We start from the raw sequence: 18,640 nt of genomic DNA on the forward strand, positions 1-18,640 counted from the left end.
GGGCGTTTTCGTCGTTTTCCGCATATGCATCGTGCATGCGAGCCAGTTTCCTTAAAACGTCCTTCACGAGGCATCCCTCAATTCAGTGTAGTGCTTCATGGGGGAGCACGTAATAAATGAAATGAAATTTTAATATTAAAAAGAAAGGAAAATTGAATGAAATTTGAAACCTAATAACTTCTTCTTTAGAAACCTTTTCCATTCCTGTTTTCGTGGCAGTCTAATGGGATATATACACTAAAATGGCAGAAGAAGAGTATAATAAACTCCGTAGTTACTGATTGTCAGAGTGAGACATTAATTTATATTTGTTCTGAAAATTCTACTCAGTACATTAAACTTTAAGCAGAAACATAGTAGGAAAAAGAAATTAAATGAATGAAAGAATAGAACACTTGAATGGGAAATATATATTTGAGTATTAAATAGACAGTAATAAAATTTAGAAAATCAGCTTTTGGAAGAGTTCTGGTATATAATCATTTGGTACCACTTCCCATTTCATTCTCAAAACACTACAAAAATAGTATATTCTTACTCCCAACATATGAAATGTACATATTAAATTCTTTTCCCCCCGGAGTAGGTACACAAAGAAATCAGCTAAGAACTCGCCTGGTTACGAACCACGAGTTTTCTAATTGCTAACTGGATGCAGTACCACTGATATCTTCCACTTATATCGACAAGCTACCAATTACATATCAAAACAACGCATGAGAAATGCGATAACTCCTTATAAAAATATAAATTAATACATTACTAAGTCTGCATGTATATATCCAAAGCCCATTCTGCTGTAGCTCTAAGAAATAGATCCAAATATCCGTAACACAGCCGAGACGCGCTTTTACACGACTTTTGCATTTTTTTTTGGTTTCTACTCAGTCACCCACATTGAGGGGTGGGAGAAAACAAAAGAAAAAAAAAAGAAAGAAAAATCACCTAATTCTTTTTTTTTTATTCTTTTTTTTTTATCATTTTTTTTCAAAAGAAGACGAAGAATTGTTTTATATTCTACGAAAATTTCTAAAACTTATAACAAATACAATTTTAGGTATTGAAATTTAAATATAACGGATGTGTAATAACTGAAAAAAAAAATACCAAGAATCGATAAATTTATTTAGAGATTCAGAATAAATTTCATTTGAAAGACGCTCTTTTATTGTATTCAATAGTGCGAAAAATAAAAGTCTGAGGTTATAAATATACTCGTTTGGATATGTGCTAAAATTTCAACATTAATTCAAAAACATTCTAACTTGAATTAAAAAAAAAAAATCCCTTGATGAGGCACACCTTCAGCGTGTAGGCAATATGTGCTCTAAATTTCACAGCTTTTAACCTGTCTGTGCCATACACGATACACACACACAGATGCACGCTCTCAGATAAACGCTGCAATGCGATCTGCTTTGAGAATCAGTTTCTAAATTGTCTTCTCGAAGTAACCACTGTTTCTAATTTTCTGTTACAATAACGATAGCCTTTGTGTTTTAACAAAGGTTCTTCGACGTATGGATAACCATGGGTTTTAACCTTTTTTCACTATAACCTCTTCAAACAATACTCGAGAATATTCCCCTCATTTGGCATTATTGTTCGAAGTGGATCAGCCAGAAGTAGACAGCTCAGAGTTTTACATTATTATTATTCTTTTCTTTTTTTTTTTTTTTAAATTTCATGAGCACAATCTACAGTTTCGTCTACAGTTAAAAGTTTTAACTTTCTATTTTACACTATATTTCTATTTCTATTTTTCTTATACAAAAGGTATATAGATAATTCAAAGTAAACAAATATGTATAAATAATCGCTCTCCAGGTCTTTATTTTAAAGCATCAGGTCTTTACTATTCGTATAAAATGGAAGTTAAAAAATCCAACAGAACACAGCACAAAATCAAATATAGTTACAAATTCACATTCTTGTATTTATACATGCATGATGTAACTGATTACAGACTTACTTTATTATTTTCATGATAAAACATAGGATAACGTTTATCACCCGGAATCCCATATTCGTCAAAAACGCCATACCTCAAATGAGCCCACTCGTGCACTAACTGTCTCTCTGTAAAGAAAAGAATCGTTCGAAGATGACTTTAATTAAAAATAAAAGCACTTTATAAACAAAGTAATAATATTCTAAATCTGTAATCTTCCCTAAAGTAATATTATTTTTCTCATTCTCAATAATGTAATCAAGGTAATTTTGTTGTTAAAATATAATTCTTGGTAACCAAGACGACTGATTTATGAAGAGATATTTCCCAGAATTTGGCTAAAGTGCCTAGGATTGCAGTCGAGCTTGAATTATGGCTTATGCAAATTTACCAGCCTTTTTCATCAAGAAATTTCGAACTAGGGTGTTGCGTAAGCTTTTAAGAAGATTCTAAGGGCAGACAAAATGTTTCAGCTTCTCTCTGTCCTTATTACAAGTCCTTGAGATCAAATTTGGATGATTTCAGCATTTCTGGGATTTTAGAAGAAAACGTCTGCATCCGAAGAAATCCAGAATTTGTGTCATCTCATGAATGGCTGGCGATTAAATAGATAAGAACGGACGCGAATTAGATAATCCTTGATTAAATTCCCCTACAAACGCAAATGTTCTTAAGCAGGTAGTTTTCGAGAAACTAGTACCTCACAATAATAAACCTCACAATGTGTTCGAAATATGAAAATGAAAATGAAAATAAGAACCTCACAATGTGCTCGTATTTGCTTGTTTAAAATCTTGTAACAACATTTCGAAGGAACATGTATGCAAACTTCAGCCGAAAAACATAAATAAACGTAAGTAATAATGTGACCTAGAACAGTTGACGAAAATATAGAACATAAATTTAATATCAAATAAATGATTAAATAAATAAACACCAAAAATATTAAACAAATTGTAAATAATTTTAAAATAAATCAAAACTTAATCAATCATAGGGGGCAACAAATGCAGATCTTAAGCAATTTAAAATTATTTTTATATACTTTAATAAAAGTGTACGAGAAATAAATGCAGATGAGACTTAAACTTTGTAAAAATAAATCAAAACAAATGCAAATTACACTTGCACAAAAAATGGGACAGTTTTATATCTCCCTTTCTACTGGACCGATTGTGGAAATTTAACTTGCGTTCTCCATGTCTCGAAAGCGCGACTTAAGATAGATATTAGATTTATATATAGCAATATTCTAACATAGGTATTTTGACACGAAATCCAACTTTTTTCGGAATAACATACCTATTTGTTTTTCATATTTCGATTCTACGACTCAAATCATGCCTAAATACTAAATTTTGTAATTTTTGGTGAGAGTCTTATGGAGAAATTTAAAAATTTATCTTGGAGCATTTTTTTAAAGTTTCCGCCAAGAATAATTCACTTGACGAACTTCTTAATTTATAGGAACCTATTTTCCTTTTCTTTTTTCATTGTACATGAGCGAAAAAAAGGTCATCATTTCAAATAATTTCAACAAAATGTTTAAATTACATTTGGCGTTATTATCGCTTATAACATATGTGCCAAATTTCAGAACGCACCATTATGTAAATTCACGTATATCTTAGGAAATTTTGAATAAAATACTCTAATAATTTGCAGGTATGGTTAATAATACATCTACTTTAAGATGAAGGTAAACATATAAGGTAAACATTTAAGGTAAACATTTAAGGTAAACATTAAGGTAAACATTTAAGATTAAGGTATAGGTTATAATTCAAAGTTGTTTTCGAAAAATTTATAAAAATTACTTAACAATAAAAATAAATAAATAAAAATAATTAATAAAAAATGGACGAATTTTATTTGGAATAAATCTAAATTTCGAAATGTAAAAGAAAGAATCAAATAAGTTTAATTAAAAAAGAGATATTAGTAAATATATACCAAATTCAATTAAATTGGGAAAAATAAAATATTGAGAACAATTTTGGAAATTTAAATTTTAGAAACAATATAAATTTTGAGAGTTAATTTTTTACAAACTACTCAGGAGATTTTTACAAAACTTCGCACTTTGGCATAATTTGAGATGTAGAATCCAAATATGGAAAAAATGGTATGTTATTTGGGAAAAAGTCCGATTTTGTGTCAAAAATGCAATATATAAATCTAATATATATCCTAAGTTGCATTTTCGAGACATGGAAAACGCAAGTTAAATTTCGACAATCGGTTTAGTAGAGAGGGAGATATAGAACTGTATTTTTTAAAATTTTTTTTTTTAGTACAAGGTGTTCATGAAGCAAAAGTAGACGAGAAACGACTCAAGGGTAAATCGGAGCAAAACGTGACATTCGCAGAATATTCGTTAATCAAACTAACACAAAACAAATAAACAAATAAATAAATTTAAAAGAAAAACCGCTAAATTTTATTGCATTTTAAAGTATTTCTGTTCCCATTTCAATGAACTTTCTTCAGCCAGCAAACAAATTTGCCCCTGCAAAATCAAGCATTATAATTCATAATTTAAAAAGTGTAATTCGTAATTTTAAAAACGCTCTTCAATACTAGCATTGCAAAGAGAGATATTTAACTACTTTAAAAGGCTATATTATTTTGTTAATTTAAGGTCTTCATACATTCTTCATACTTTATTTAAATTTAAGAAATATTTAGCCATGATCGAATTACTAAAAGTATTTTTTCTCATTTAAAACTGTTCTTTATAAAAATTAGTGGCTAAAATTTCCAGAATACTGATTAGTGTTAAACGAGCTCAAAATTAAGTAAATAATTCAAGAAAAAAGTTGAGGGGAAAGAATGTGACTCGGAAGAAAAACGATGCTTGAGTGCTGCCGCTAAGGAGGGATATAATTACATGAAGAAAAAACGGAAAATGGGGGAAATTTTTTTTTTTTTCCTTGTTCCACTCCTCTTTCTGTCGGAATTTTAAATTCCATCTTCATTAATCACAGTGCTGTTATGAACACAGAAGCCATTTCATCTTTTCATGTCAGATAAAAACAGTTTTTTTCGCGTTATATTCACAAGAAAATAAATATGAGTTTTATACAATTAAACATACAGAATCCGTCAAATAAATTTTGATTTTGGATTTTGGAGTTCTGTTTAACTAAAACAAATAAGGGATTTTTTTTTCCTTGTAAACAAGTCACTGTTCTGAGGGCGTCGTAAATATACGTTTCCTACGTGTTAAATTTCTGAATATAGCGGTATATGAGCTGAAAATTGGGTACTGAACTAAATTAAAGAGGACGGAATGACAGTGAACTTAGTAAACAAATATTCACTAGATCGCAGAAAGATTACGATTTTTTTTCATGAAAATTTACTTCAGAATTCCGAAGAAAAAAATTTCTTTTAAATGTATCGAAATCTTATCTTGTATTTGTGATCTTGGTGACCTCTCTCCTCAACAGTATCTCCTCAATTAATCTGAGGTTATATTTACTTTTCTTTCTCTATATTGATAGCTAGAGTTGGAAATATAAGGAAGTTCTTAAAATTTCCTTTGTGGCCCTTATCTCGTCTAATTTGTTTAAAATGCACATGAGTTTAGAAGTTGCAGACAGTCGATGGTGATATTTTCAGATATGATAATAACGCTAAAATAAGTCTCGTTTATCAAAGAATCATTCAAGATTTCATTTTATTGTTGAATGTATAAGCATTAAAAATTCCCTGGATTTACAAACTTTTAAAATTTAACTTTTATATACCTTCTGCGTTGCATTTGTGGTTATACCAACACCTTTAAACAAAATAATTTATTACAGAGCATTCGAAGCATATTCTTTTAAATCCTGAAACACGATAGGTCATTTTATTCGAAATTAAATCTCAACAAGATTTGTGTTCAACTACCTATTATTTGGATTAACGAATGCATGTCAGTAAAAAGGTCGGGGAAGACAGTAAGTTACTGTTATTTTGTCGCCAAATGAACACGAAAACAAAAGCCTTTTCCGCTAGTAATCAGATTGATATGACATTTTTGAATAAAAATTTGGAAAGGAATTTTTTTTAAATATGCAAAATTTCGTTTCTCATTAAATTATTTCTCTCCCTAATAACATTTATTTCGTAATATAATTTTAAAAATAAGACTATTTAAAATCATAAAACAATATTCTTGATAAACAAAATACGCTATATACTACATCTAATGTTCCAATGTTGGGCTGAGTTTAGCTCATTTAGTTATAAGGCATTTTCACCTTTCCCACTGGGTGACATCGTGCTGTAAGTGGTAGCACATCCATCTAACGATCGGAAGATCAGGAGTTCGAATACCGACGAGTCCATACATGATTTTTCGTGTTTCCTAATTCGAAATGCATTAGATTTCACATAGTTAGCAATCAATATTGATTATTTACAGGTTAAATAACAGCTGCACAGATTATATTCAATTCCTCTTCATTGAAATTCATTAATTATAGCATAAAATTATAAATTTAAATTCCCTTTTCCAATACAGAATCAAATAATTTCTCTAGTTGTTTCACAGCAGAAAGAGAACTTCAGTAAATTTTAACTTCCATTTGTTTGGCCTTAACTGGTCAAATAGAGATTTTATCCGCATTTTAAACTTAAGGCACCGTGTAGATGAGATGGGTGCATTTACATGTTTGAGCACTGTAGATAAAAAGTCAGTTCGTGTAGGTGCAAAATAGCCGAAAACCATTAAATATGTTTTTGTAAGGATGAATGAGGTAGAACTTTTTATTAACGTATATTGCCAAGAAAAATAAACTCCATTCTTTAAGAAACTGTAAACGGATTGGCTGTATAAGATACTTGATACTGAGAATACTGCATACAGGGTAACCAAAAACTATCTGGTAAAAATGTAAAGGTAGGTAGAGATGAACGAAATAAGGAGATTATGTGATGGAATATTTGTTCAGAAATGGCACTCTGAAATGATACAGGGCGCTATTGAGCAGCAGATAAAAGCATTTTCCTGGCGTAAGTCGGTCCGGGTTTCGAGTGGTATGCATTGCTATTCAAATGTGAAGCTTGGTGTTATGATATGATATGATATGATATGATATGAGGGACGCAGTCCGACCTTCCTGGCAGACTTTACGTCGCCCTATGGCCTTTTTGCGGGCTGCGCCAGAGCAAGCCAGAAACAGCACCTTCAGCAGACATAAGGAACATAACTTGCCGACTGTGTATTTTATCTATGGGGCTGCGGACGGAAACGGAGCAGTTGCACAAAGGAGATATTCAGGTATTATTCTTTGTACCACAACTAAGCAGCTGCTTCCTCTGAGCCGCAGTTCCAGAGATAAAATGCATATCAGCTTCGTTTTAGCCGTAACCCCAGAGATAAAATGCATATCAGTTAGCTCCGTGCGCAAAGAACAGAGATAAAAGGTGGACAGATGCTCTTAGTTCCATTTATATTCCGTTAGATATTCCATTAGTTTCTGCCATTTAGATAATAACTCTTGAATGCTTCTTAGGCGACGAAAGGCTGGTTGAAAACCAAATGTATTACTGAAAGCTGCAGAGAAATTTTGTTACCTATACTGCTGACATTTATTAAAGAAAACCAAATTAAGTTGCTGTTTTATTTGATAAATGATAAAATAATAAGGTCATCCAGTGAAGCAAAGTCTTCAGTGAAAATGTACAGAAACTGGAAATGAAGCCTCATAACAGTATCACCATACAAACAGCATTAAGGTCGGTCATAAGAAACATGTGTTGACAGTGAAGATAAGGGGGTTCTGCTTATTTCACTTGCTACAATATCGAATCTTTGTGGTTTGCAAAATGGTATGATCATTGATATTAATTTTCGAGGTCTCATCAGTCAATTCCTTTGAAATATTAGTCAAATATTCTTTAAATTAGTTTAGAAATTGTGCTATTAAAAATTTTTATAGTAGTCGCCAAGCATAGAAGTCGAAAATTAACAGTTTCTTTCCGACTTGTAATTTCATGAATACGAGCCAGGTTTTCTTAGAAAGTCCTGCCGGAAGGCATCTCTGCTCTTAGGAAGTTAGCCCACATATACTTTGCCATAATCAGATAAGCCAAAGCAAACTGACTTCTAATTTCTCGTGGAATATTTGGCGGCGTAGTTACGCGGTTTTCGGTAGCTCAGCTTAACATGAGGCAGTTTACTTTAAAAAGCGTTTTGGAAGGTAGCCTTGTTAAAGCAGAAAAGCATATGTCTTAGTTTCACTTTACGGCAACATAACTTAGAGAACTTTATATCGCTTTAATTCACTGCATTGGAAATTTATTATCATTTTTTATTTTTCTTGATTCAGTTTAAATTGTGAATTAGAAAGATTACTAAATAACAAAAAATCTTTAGAAAAATTGTTTGAACTTTATTTTTAAAATAATATCCTTATAAATTTAGAATAAATCATCTCTCAGAATATAGAGTAACATTTTACAATTATTTATTAAGCGTTTTTGTTTAGTAAAATTTCTAATATTGTTTCCTTTTCTTGACTTTATCTAGGAATAAATGAATGAACTCGTAAAACTCCATCTGTTAAAATTTAACATTTTATTATATTGAAGCTCACTATGTTTAAAAGAATATTAAAGACTTTTATTTAAGTTCAGCTGAAATGTTTTTTTCCTATGCTATGATGCTTTTTATTTGAAGCTGATTATTAAAAATATATCTTTCAAAGTTTTGAGGTCTATAGCACATATAAAAATTGGAATAATTCTTTGCAGAGAGTCAACCCCTCCGCTAACTATCCACGGTTAACTCAAAATTAAAATTACGATAAATCCAGGGCAGTTGAAAAGCACAGAAAAAAGGATATTATAATTAGCAGTAAAATGCTGTTAAAAAATTAGCTGTGTTTTAGAGCATTTTAATCTGCGGAAAAAATTATTTGATTGTTTAAATTAAATTAGAATTAAAAGCAAAAATAAACCTCTTTCTCTGTTTCTTCCCCTCTCTGTTTTATTTTCTTCCACACTTCAGTGTACATCTGCTGTTCATTTTTGCTTACATACTCCTGCGTTTCGAGAGATGTTGTTGTGTAGCAGATGATTAAAAATAACTCGAAGTATTATATTATCACCTGCTATCACAGCTATTATCAAACCCATTTTTCTTTTCATATTTTGTATTTTCTGTAGAAAATTTTGTTTTACGCTGATGGTTTGTGAAAGTAATTCTTCTATCATTCCGGAAAAAAAAATAGACAAGGCCAGTTCGTTCGTCTCCAATGAATCAGGAGCTTCTGAAGGTTTAAAATGATTTGAGAGAAAAAACGTAAACTATTAAAAGTGGAAAGGCAGCTAATATATTAATGTGAATAAGTACTAAGCCCTTTTTATATTGTTGAAATTATTCCTAATTAATATTTCTTAATAATAGAGTAGAAAATATAGTAAATAAAGTTCTTTCAAACTATTGCTTGTAGAAGAATAACTTACCAGGTGCTCCAAACATTTCCACAGTTTTTCCTTCGAGTTCTTCTAGAAACCAAGGAGTTAAATGTATATAATGGCCAGGGTCACCGCATCCTCCCGGCTGTAGTGTGTAGGGAGTATCTTTATACTCTGGATTCTCATTGTCTACTCTCACGTGAGCAGTGCTGAAGAAGTTCCCTTGCTGAATTTCATATTCGGGCTGTTTAGACCACGTGGATGGCACAACAATTGTAACTTCTTTGAAATACACGCCGTTTCTTGTAGAATTATATAAATACTCTGACGCCTTAGAAAATAATGTCTGAAAATAAACGAGAGTAAATTTACAATTGAGAATTAAAACAATTTTTATTCTCTGATTCAGATACATAGGAAATGACACTCAAATGTTTCGCATTCATGTGAAGCTTATTTTAAATAAAAGTAAAACCATATAATACGTAAGATGTCTTGTAAGATGACAAATCTAAATTCAAATCCTTTTCTTATAATTTGAAAACAGCTTAAAACCCTATAAAAAGCATACAGAAGATATTCTCATTTGTCTCCTATAAAATAGTAATTTATCGATTTTCTCTCACACATTTTAAAATTATCTACCTGCAGGTCCATCTATCTGTAAATGTCATTTAAGTGTCAGCAGAACAAAACTATTTCTAAGTGAGAAATATGTGTGCTTTCAGTAGAGTATGGAGGGAAATAACAGCGGGGAATATTTTCATTTTATACCATACAAATTCTTTCTAACTTAACTTTGTAGCTATGCTGACATTGAAACAAGAAAGAATTTCAATATTTGTGATTTAGTATAATTTATTGTAACCAATTGAATAAACTATTAAACTTGATTTACCATTACGAAGAATTCATGAAGTTAAAGTAAAGGAAATTTTTGAACATAATTTAAAAGGGTATAACAGGTAAAATTCCGTTTATTCTCCGTTTAAAATAATTCCACGCATGTACATTAATCATCAACTATATTGTGAATGTTTTACTCAAAAAGAAGGGATTTTTTTATATAAAGAAATTAACTGACAGATCTGCACCACTGATGCATTTCCAACCATTGTGATGAAATTAAGCTATCGGCATATTTGTCATTAAAACATTAGAAAATTAAGGTTTACAGGAACAGATGTTGAATATTCTCTCAGGAAAACAGGAATTTGTCCATGGGAGTATAAGTTTTCTGCCAAGTAATATAAAGAAGTTAAAAACTTCATACGGTATATTCTCCCTCCTTCCCGGATACCTTCGGGGTGTAACTGGAAAGGACACTCGACGTGTTTTCTGGAGTTCTGGAGCTTGAATCCAGGCGAGCCACTGCAGATTTCTTCAGTTTCCTGACTTTGAAAAATTATAAAAAGACTCGACAAGTGACGTCAGAACTAGAAGGCGGTGGACGATAATTTGTCACCACCAGGATTCGGTGACTGGGTACCCTAATCCTCAGTCGCTCTTTAAAAGAGGGAGTATATAAGGTATTTTCTCTCTCCTTTCAGCATGCACTGGAAGCTCGACGCGTATTTGAGAGGGCTGAAGGGCGAATCCCGGCCAGGGCAATGCACATTTTTCACTTTCCTTCATTGATATAACCTAATGCCTCTATAACGTTTTGCCATAAGTGCTCCCAGAAAATGTTCTGAACTTGTTTAAAGGATTCTTTAAAACTTCAAGAGGACAGACACTTTTTATGAAGGTATTGGAACTTTATCTGGTTTAAAGCACAACATTTAAAGCAGTTTATCAAAATTTTTAATGAATAATGCTTGAGTACTTTAAAGACCTATAAGAAAAGTTTCGCCAAAGTATGCATTTAAGTATGGTTGTATATTTAAATGAATCAGAATCCTTATAAACAGCTTACTCAAGTTGCGCAAGAATTAATTTTCTGTTTACTGAACTTTTATTTTCTATACATTATGTATTACTCTGGTACAATAGTATATAATGCAATAATTGCATAATTTGTTAAAATCTGCATTAGCAGGGTCTATACAAAAATTTATATGTATTTATTGATTAGGAATATATAACTAAAATTAAATATGAAACTACCAAAATTTATAAACTTTGGTGCCCTGAACTGGCAATTAAGTAATTAACAGTTTCTTAATAGTAAAACACGCAGTTGGATGTCTATAATTTTGCTGTCAGGGCATTTAATAATTACGCATACGTAACACACCGAAAAAGTTGCTCAAAAGTTTAGAGGAGGAAAACAGCTTGCTTCAAAGGATTAAATAATATTTAAGTTTGTCATATTTAAACTCATAATAAACAAAAACTGCTTCTTGCCAGGAACAAAGCTTGCAAAAAATAGTAAAACGAGTTTCTAGCACAATTCACACGTATCTCAAAATAGAAAGAAGAACGATAGGTACTTATTTATGCCTATCTTTAATGCCAACAACAGTCAACAGTACTAACAAAAAATACACACACGCAGACACACATACACATAAATAACTCTCAAGTTTTTTCTTTAAACAAATTTCAGTTGAGCACTAGCCAATAAGTTCGACCTCAGAGATCAATTTTCTCTTCCTTCATATTGTCCACAATATTTAAAGCGCTCTGGTTTATTTATTGACATCTTCCAAATCCCAACTTTTACTCTCTTTAGAGGTAACAGAAAATGATGAAAGGACAGGAAATGAGGATAATTTATTAACATAAAAGGACGTAAATGTAGACAAAAATATAGCAGTTCTTCAGAACTTTTGACGATAGCAGAGTGAACGTGACTTAAATATATCGCATTCAGTTTGTTATAACTATTATCTACCAAACATTCAATCTATTTTCTCACTCAGTCTAATCGCATTCAATCTATTATCTACTAATCTACTAGTCAAATAGCAAACAGCAAAGCTGCTTGAAATCATTGCTTTCGCCCACAATACAAGGCGATATCTTATCTATTATTTTCTAGTATCTAATTATTTTATTTGAAATTGGTCGATGTCCCAGCAGCAGATGAATGGATAAAAGATGGCTGAAGAATAGTGGTTAGTGCCTAGTTTTGGTCCCGGTAAATGAGGCGACTGCATAAGTTTTTTATGCTTTCTCTAAATGTATAACGGTTTCAAGCTCATTTCTTTTGTTATATCCTCCACTAAGGCCTTCCTTCTACAGCAAATAGTCCTTGGCTGATTTGATGTAAACACCAAACAACCAACTTCAATCTGGTCATCTCTCTTAAATGGTAGAATACGATTTTGTTTAACTTGTTCTCTGCGGAAAACAAAAAGCTAATTTTGTAATTGTTAATTTATAGATGATGATTATATATTTATAGAATATAATTATGTTATAAAACAATATAATTATATAACTTTTCTTCTATAATTCTACAACGTATGTATATAGAAGATAGTTACATGCATTTTGTGTTAATAGAGAATGTTAGAAAAAGGTGGATGCAATCTGTATTTCCAAATATTGATCCTAGAACGGGTACTTCTAGCTAACAAGGTTCCTCACAATAATGTACAGAATGTTATGAAAATAGTTTCAGCATCATAATGCGGGGACGGCTTTGTAGATATAAAAACCTATCTTTTTATATATCACTGTAAAATATTCCAAATAGAAACTGTTTAATATCTATTAATTAAGTAAAAATAATAAGTTGCATGCACTTATGCGTGAAATTCATGGACATATTCGGAAACTAATTGATTGACATAGATCGCTATTCATGATTATTAGGAGTATCACTTGGACTAACTCATTAGTTTCAGAGGTTTTTGCTGTGATTCACAAAAATCCCGGGCATTTTGAATTTGGGGGAACAATTACAAACAGTAGTTGCTCGTTTCGGCTATTAATTACTCTGCATTGAGCAAAAAAGCACTTGTTATAATATGTGTAGTTAGCCTACTAAAAATATTAATTACTCATATATCTTGAAATTTTACTTGTAAAAAGAAGGAATATTTTATGTTTAATCGCTGCTTAAGGCCTAAAGAATAGGTGGATGACTGCTAGTATTTTCTAACTAGATATAGCACGTGTTATAAAACTTTAGTGTTATAATACGTTTATCTTTAGCTTTAACACTTTTTCCCGAGCAGTAACAATAAAAGAAATGTGACAATATTAGACACATAAATTTATACTATATGCCTTATCCTCTGTAAATCTAATTTTGAAACTCTTTAGACCCTAGCCGTGTTAGTCACCTGCAAGTCGTGCTATCGCTCAGTCTAAGAAAAGTGCTGCAAAGGCTTATGAAAGTTGCAAATAACACTTTTCATTTAAATATTAAACTTAATGACACAACTGGAACACAAAAATAAAACTCCGTTATTTGCGGGTATCAACGAAAAGCAAACTGAATTTATAAACTGAAATGGATTTGTAACTTAAAACCCTACAAATTTGCCTAAGTTAGCATCGGTTCAAAAGTTTTAATTGCGCGATTTAACTTTGAACGGTAAAATGTTTAATGCCGGAACACTAACTTAGCAGAGCTAGGCTAGCGGAAGTAAAGCTGCTAGCATCATTGCCAGAACTCTATATCTAAAATGCTCAAACCTTTGCCTTAAATAGTCGTACTTCATTCGCATTTTGGTGAGAGCTAATGAAAATGAAAGTGACAGTACAGACCTAAATCAGGAAATGGATTAATTGACATAAAATACATCTTGTAGTGTCGCACCCTGAGTGCAGCAGAAAATAGCATTTAGCAAGTCAGAAACACTTTTAATTACACTAAGAACAATTTAGATATTAGAGAAATATTTTATCTCCTCAACATTCACCCTACAATAAATCTAAATTTAAATGAGTAGTTTTGAATGAATATTGCTTTCGTTTTCTTATTTCATAAGAAGGAAATAAAATAAATATGATCATGAAATTTTAATATGATAAACAGTATCATCTCAAAAGATAAATCCAAGCTGATAATGCTCAGTTTTAAACACAGAAACTATACATTGAGGATTCTGTGCGAGAGTAGATCTTTTGAATGAATTTACATTGAAGTTCCAGAAAAAGATTTTAAAGATAAAATACTTGTAGATATTGTTTTGATTCTTAACCATGCTTCCAAACGAATAAATTTCAAAGATTCTGTATTAAAAATTTAACGATGTTGAATTCTGAAATGGGCACTGTTTTTGCATTATAATGTCGTTTGTTTCCAGTTTAAAAATTTTACTGAAGGTAAGAAACTGATTTTACTAAGAAAGAACTGATTTTACTAAGTAAGAAACAAATTTTACTGATGGTACTATGATTTTGATGCAGGGTGTCATCTGTTGAGTACTGAATTTATTTAAGCGTTATTATTTTTGAAATGAAAATGCTGTAGGAAAGCAATTGTTTACTAATTTAATATTGTTAGTAAAGCAGCATTGTGGATTCCTCATTCACCAACACCAACTGAAAGAATATTTCTTGCAGTAATAATGAATAAGAATAAAGAAGAAATAAACTCCCTTAGAGAACGTTTACTTTTGAAAAGGAGAAATTAAAACATTCATCAGGACAGTTTTACCATTTCTTAAGAGTTAATTTAGCAAAATCCGCTAAAAATAATGAGTAAATATTTCCAACGGTTTTTCCTGCAAGATTACATATAACAGTAAGAATATTAAATAAATTAATTGCTATATGCAAGTTGCATAAATGAAAAATATTAAATAATTAAAATATGAGCTTCGTAAATGCCTACAAAGTGATGGATTTTGACTTGTTTTTTCTTTTTTGTCAAACAGTTTTACTTGGAAATTATCTACAGCATAAGTTAATCAAGGTTCGATACTGCCTAGGTTCACAAGCTTGGGACCTAAGACCTTTTAAGAGCATCTAAATTACTATAAGTGTTCTCATAATAGTGTGTTTTTGTAATAAAACCAAAGAGAATGAGCACTGGAAACCCCGGAAAGAAAGTTGTGCAGAAGCTCAGACTATTCTAACTGGACCATGAACATAGCAATATCACAGTATCACAAAATCCCCAGAAACTGAAATACGAAGAAATTTAATGACATATTTTCCCAGATATGTTACCATTTCCTTGTATAATTATCTACGAAATATTTTTATGAGTGGTCACCTTGCTAATGAATATTCTACTTACTGGAATCTTTCCTTTACGGTGATCATATTAAAAAGTTAAATTTGATATTTACACCCACAGTGAAACGTTTTACCCACAGTATTGAAAATGTTTTTATAAATCGTTTTACCTCATTTGATAAACTTTAAAATTAGGAATACATATCTGTGTCAATGTTTAAGGAAAGGAAGCCTGTAACAACTTATTTAATACCATTTATGAAGCAGTTATCATTTGCATGGGACAACTTTATATGAAAGAATAGTTTTTACTGCAAAATTATCATTCTGTATTTATGTCATTCCTGTTTGTTTCTGTACTTACGATACAGAAAATCACACGTAAGAGAATTACAGTTTTTAATTATAATTTAAATTACTGCTATTTAATATTTACTAAATAACAGGACTGCTATTTAGAATTACAGGGCCCTATTATTTTCTTCTTAACATTCAACTGGTCAATTTTTGCTTAACTGATTATAACAAAGCATACTAAACTATCTGCTAGAGGAGGAATGGAATACTTTCTTGGAATCTAAGGGAAACTGGTTCACTTTCACTTTACCCAAGAGAAAAATTATAAAAACACTATGCAGGCAGTCCGTTCGTCTGGAACCAAATTTGGGATGAAGTGAAACTGTTGGCAGCAGACTTATCCAGAGTGGCCAATTAAGCAATATTATCACCAAAACTTGAGAAATGGACTTCCATTTTTCGACAAAATTTTCCTTTATGAGATTTATAAAATGATAAGGTGATTAGTTTTCTTAAGGAATATTCCAGTGGTTATTTTTCCTGGAACTGGTTTGCGTATCCTGCAGTGCATCACACGAAATATAAGCAATTATTCAACAAAGGATTACCCAGCTTTTTGTATGAAGGAATATTTAAATGTTCTTCAGAATGCTCGGGAGCTATAAATTACTGCGTGTTCCATAAAGCATATAATAACGCAAAACAAACTGGGATTGAATGATAAAATTAGACATTACAAACTGCCACACTAATTTACAGTGTTATTTTCCACAATATAAACATCAGAAAAATTAGTTACAGTTAGTACAAATTTAGACATCACAACTTTAGATTAACATTTATTGAGCCCTCCAGTGGTCAAAAGTCCGGTTAATGCTTGCTTGATTATAAAAAAGCACGCAAAGGTTATCTGCTTAAGGGGAGGGATGTCTTCTTGGAGGAATTTTAAGGGAATGTGAACCGTATCCACGTTAAGCACCGGAAAAACACTAAAATGTGCATACCAACCCGTTCTCCAGAATTGAACGAATGGATAACATCTGAGTACTAGCAATTCAATCAAGGTTCAACTAAAGAAGAGCAAGGTAGCAGCGTAGGTTGCTTTTCGCAGTTTTCGACCCGTGTAGCGTAATTACCATTGGTTATCCCTTAAGTCACTCTTTCTTTGGCAGGCAGCGCTCACGTATCTCTCCCGTATTAAAATTCAAACAGCCTTCAATATCTGTATTATTTTATGGCCTTTTGCTGATGCTTTTCTTATATTCATCATAGAAAGTTGAGAAATAAAATGGTATGATTTTTTGCTTACATTAATAAAAATATTACCGAATATTATGCATAATAAATTTAACCATTCTAGTAGTTAACTTTTTAAACTTAGGAATTTTTAAAAATTAAAATTGCAGCAAGGAGGCCGGATGAAGTCTTTTGACTGGCCATATGTTGGACAAGCATGCTATAGCACAATAACTAATAAAAATAAACTATTAAAATTTATGGTATTCATTTAAGAAAACCGTAACGCACAGCGATCATAGGGCAAAATCTATTTTCGTGGTTATTCCATGGAGGTAGGAAGTAAGATGGAGTCGCCCTAAACAAGTTTCTCCGTACCCTGCTCTGAAGCACCGGCGATCCCTACGTGGTGACCAAAACATTGGGTCATTTACCATTGAGTTCTATGGGATTTGACGCGTTCGGGTGTAAATATTTTGTAATTACGTCGCAAATATACATATAAATGTATATATTTTCTTTTTCTACAACACTTCAGAGTCCTAAGTATGTGAAAACAACATATTTTTAAACAACATTTCATTCTGAACGGAATTAAATGCTATACTTTTCACAGGACAGTTTTCTCAGAATGGTTTAATTTGAATGAGATATTTTCACAAGTTTTCGTTAATTACATTAGAAAAAAAATTAAGGTAATTCGATTTTATTCGGTTAAGGTACAAAAATTAAGATCAAAGTTTATTGTATTATTAATATTAAAATTATGCATTATTTCTTTTCTATTTATAGAGCTTCTTCCTAAAATACTTTCTTAAATATGACATGATTTTTTGGCTTCTTTTAAATCGAAAAATTTTAAATCGAAAGTCAATTTATAATTAATGCTCTATTCGGTTCATTTTAAATTAGAGAATTATTAGGAATTAGCGAAATACTTTAAATAAGTATTTCGCTAATTCCTAATAATTAAATAGGTATTAAATAGTATTTGACTTCTCTGAACATTTCTGAAAGGGAATAAAATAAGTTTTTTTTTTAAAGTATTATTTAAAACTTGTAACTGAGTTATTATAAAATGTAAAGGGAATAATTCTTTTAATTATACTTATCAGATTTTTTTTTTTTACTCTTAATTTCAACAATACATATTCCAAAACTCTTTATTACGTTCTTAAGTGCGCATCTCATAGCATTTGCTTTACAATACCTTTTAACAGATTGCTTTCCAATACGAACAATTCTTGTTTAAATAGTTTTATAACGTATTTGTCAACAGGATTTCAATTTATGTTTACAATTCAATATTAAGGTTATTATATATTTAGATAACATTTATAATCATTATAAATTAGATACATTTAATCATTAGATTTCTTCACTGTACTTTCACAGTTATTTATAAGTGAATAAATTCTTCATTTCAAATACATTTATAAATAATTTAATGAATATTTAAGTATTTTGTCAAAGGCAGATACATGCTTTTTGCAAGCACATGCATAAATACCCATACATATTTCCTATTTATCATTTCCGGCATGTGCAAATCTTTAATTTCTGTGCATTCACTATATTTTTCGTGTAAAGTAATTTACACTAATTTAGCATACACCCGAAAGTTTTACATAAAAAATATATATGAATATAATTTGAATGAAA

At 30.9% G+C, this 18,640-nt stretch overlaps 1 protein-coding gene across 2 annotated transcripts in view; it reads right to left on the reverse strand.

The window, feature by feature from the left end:
• LOC118190825 (calcium-activated chloride channel regulator 1-like) overlaps positions 1-18,640 on the reverse strand; it is a 55,167-nt gene that overhangs the window by 25,439 nt on the left and 11,088 nt on the right. The window contains exons 2-3 of one of the 2 annotated variants that reach the window (XM_035361606.2): positions 9,413-9,710; positions 1,973-2,079 (exon numbers count right to left, since the gene is read on the reverse strand). In XM_035361606.2, coding sequence (XP_035217497.1) covers positions 1,973-2,079; positions 9,413-9,710 — 405 coding nt within the window. The remainder of the gene's footprint in view (positions 1-1,972; positions 2,080-9,412; positions 9,711-18,640) is intronic. The other variant, XM_085808708.1, reaches the window with a different exon arrangement.

The sequence above is a fragment of the Stegodyphus dumicola genome, chromosome X1 (assembly GCF_044657685.1).
Source record: "Stegodyphus dumicola isolate Sdum_Otavi_A_Nest chromosome X1, ASM4465768v1".
NCBI lineage: Eukaryota > Metazoa > Arthropoda > Arachnida > Araneae > Eresidae > Stegodyphus > Stegodyphus dumicola.